At 46.0% G+C, this 1,555-nt stretch overlaps 1 protein-coding gene across 1 annotated transcript in view; it reads left to right on the top strand.

Moving 5' to 3' along the window:
- Positions 1-1,555, top strand: part of OVCH1 (ovochymase 1) — a 107,395-nt gene that overhangs the window by 26,030 nt on the left and 79,810 nt on the right. Inside the window, 2 exon segments of the mRNA XM_030885112.1 lie at positions 1,211-1,347; positions 1,452-1,541. Of these exon segments, the coding sequence (XP_030740972.1) occupies positions 1,211-1,347; positions 1,452-1,541 (227 nt within the window).

Raw genomic sequence — 1,555 nt, 5'->3', positions numbered from 1 at the left:
TACAAAATTAATAAAATAATTTGACTTTGACTTAGTTCCTGCAAGATGAATAGAATTTAGACATGAGATTGAGGCTGAGAAGGTCGATGGAACAGTACATTTATAGATGAAATGGTGTGATAACCACATTTGACCTCTTCCAGCTACACAAGGGAAGAGAATGCAACTTCATATCAGCCCGTTGCTGATTTCTGAGGCAGAAGTCAGATATGCCACTACCCTCTAGCCTTCTTTCCATGTTCTGACACAGTCATCCCTCTCACAGAACTGTTATTTCTATATTGGGTCCGATAATCCGTTCCCATGGCCACACAGAACTCACAGATCATATTCATAATTAGTAGGGGTTTACTAGGTAAGTTAGCAGATGACAATCAGTCAGGGTCACAAAATATTAAGAACACAGTTCTTTTGGCTGCATCACCTACTCTAAGACATGGCAGCAGGCATGTCTCTGGCCTTGGTTGCAACTCACCTCCTTGGGTAAGCCATGTCCCGGAAAGTGTCACAAAGCTCCTTAGTGCTGACAGTACCTAAAGGGACCTCATTCTGCAATCCAGCCTCCCAACTAAAGGCACTGCAGTCAGCAGGGCCGGAAGCCCGCTGCTCTGTCTCAGGGTCTCAATGCTGCTGGTCTGCTGCCTCCCCAGGCCAGACTCGTGGAAGCATTCCACACCCGGCTCTTCTTTCTTGGTCGTTGTGGGGTTCTTTCCCTCTATTTCCTAGATGGCTCAATTTGCATCTGTTGGAATGGTAAAAGTGACCAATCCTCTATTTTAGCATCTTCTATGCCCGATTTTCATGTTTCCACCCAGTCATTCGGTGGGAGTTACAAAGACCACAGATAGAAGAGTCGTACCAAGTACTTTTCTTCACCACAGAGGGTAGGGGACCCCTGGTGGCACAGGAATTACTCGTTGAGCCACAGTTCGAAACCACCCAGTGGCTCTGTGGGAGAAAGATGGGGGTTTCTACTCCCCAAAACAGTGATAGCCTCAGAAATTCACAAGGACCTTGTCCTGTAGGGTCGTTCAAGTCAGCATTGACTCCAGGGGAGTGAGTGAGACAGAGGTAGGCAATGACTAAGGAGACCTCTACACAGTTTGCTAGGTTTAAGAAAGAGAGTGCATGGAAAATAGGAAGCCAAGAATGTGTGTGTTTATTTCCATCATTGAAAGAATGCTTTCTCTCACTTTCTTTTCTAAGGTAGGGTCCGTGGAGATACCTTGCCCTCCCCTTTGCTGACAGACACAAATGAGGCCACCTTAACATTTGTTTTAGATACAGAAAATGGTGGCAGAGGCTGTGAGCTCACCTGTACTGCTGTGCAGAGGAACACAGAAGAAGGCAAATATTTCAAGTATTTAATTCCTTCATGTTTTCCGTAGATAAGGGAATAAGCATGGGAAGAGGCTTATTCACTCAGGAGGATCTCTCTAACACCTGCACAGATTCAGGCTAGGGGAGTGTGGCTCTACTGGTAGAGGAAGGCACAATTCACTCTGCCAGATATCCCGACTTGTGTCCCAGCAATGTACCATGTCATGGGTTCATT

The sequence above is a fragment of the Echinops telfairi genome, unplaced genomic scaffold (assembly GCF_000313985.2).
Source record: "Echinops telfairi isolate 266 unplaced genomic scaffold, ASM31398v2 ScPeMD7_21;HRSCAF=78, whole genome shotgun sequence".
Classification (NCBI taxonomy): domain Eukaryota; kingdom Metazoa; phylum Chordata; class Mammalia; order Afrosoricida; family Tenrecidae; genus Echinops; species Echinops telfairi.
The sequence above is the reverse complement of the archived record's forward strand: the minus strand, read 5'-3'. Positions and strand labels throughout refer to the sequence as shown.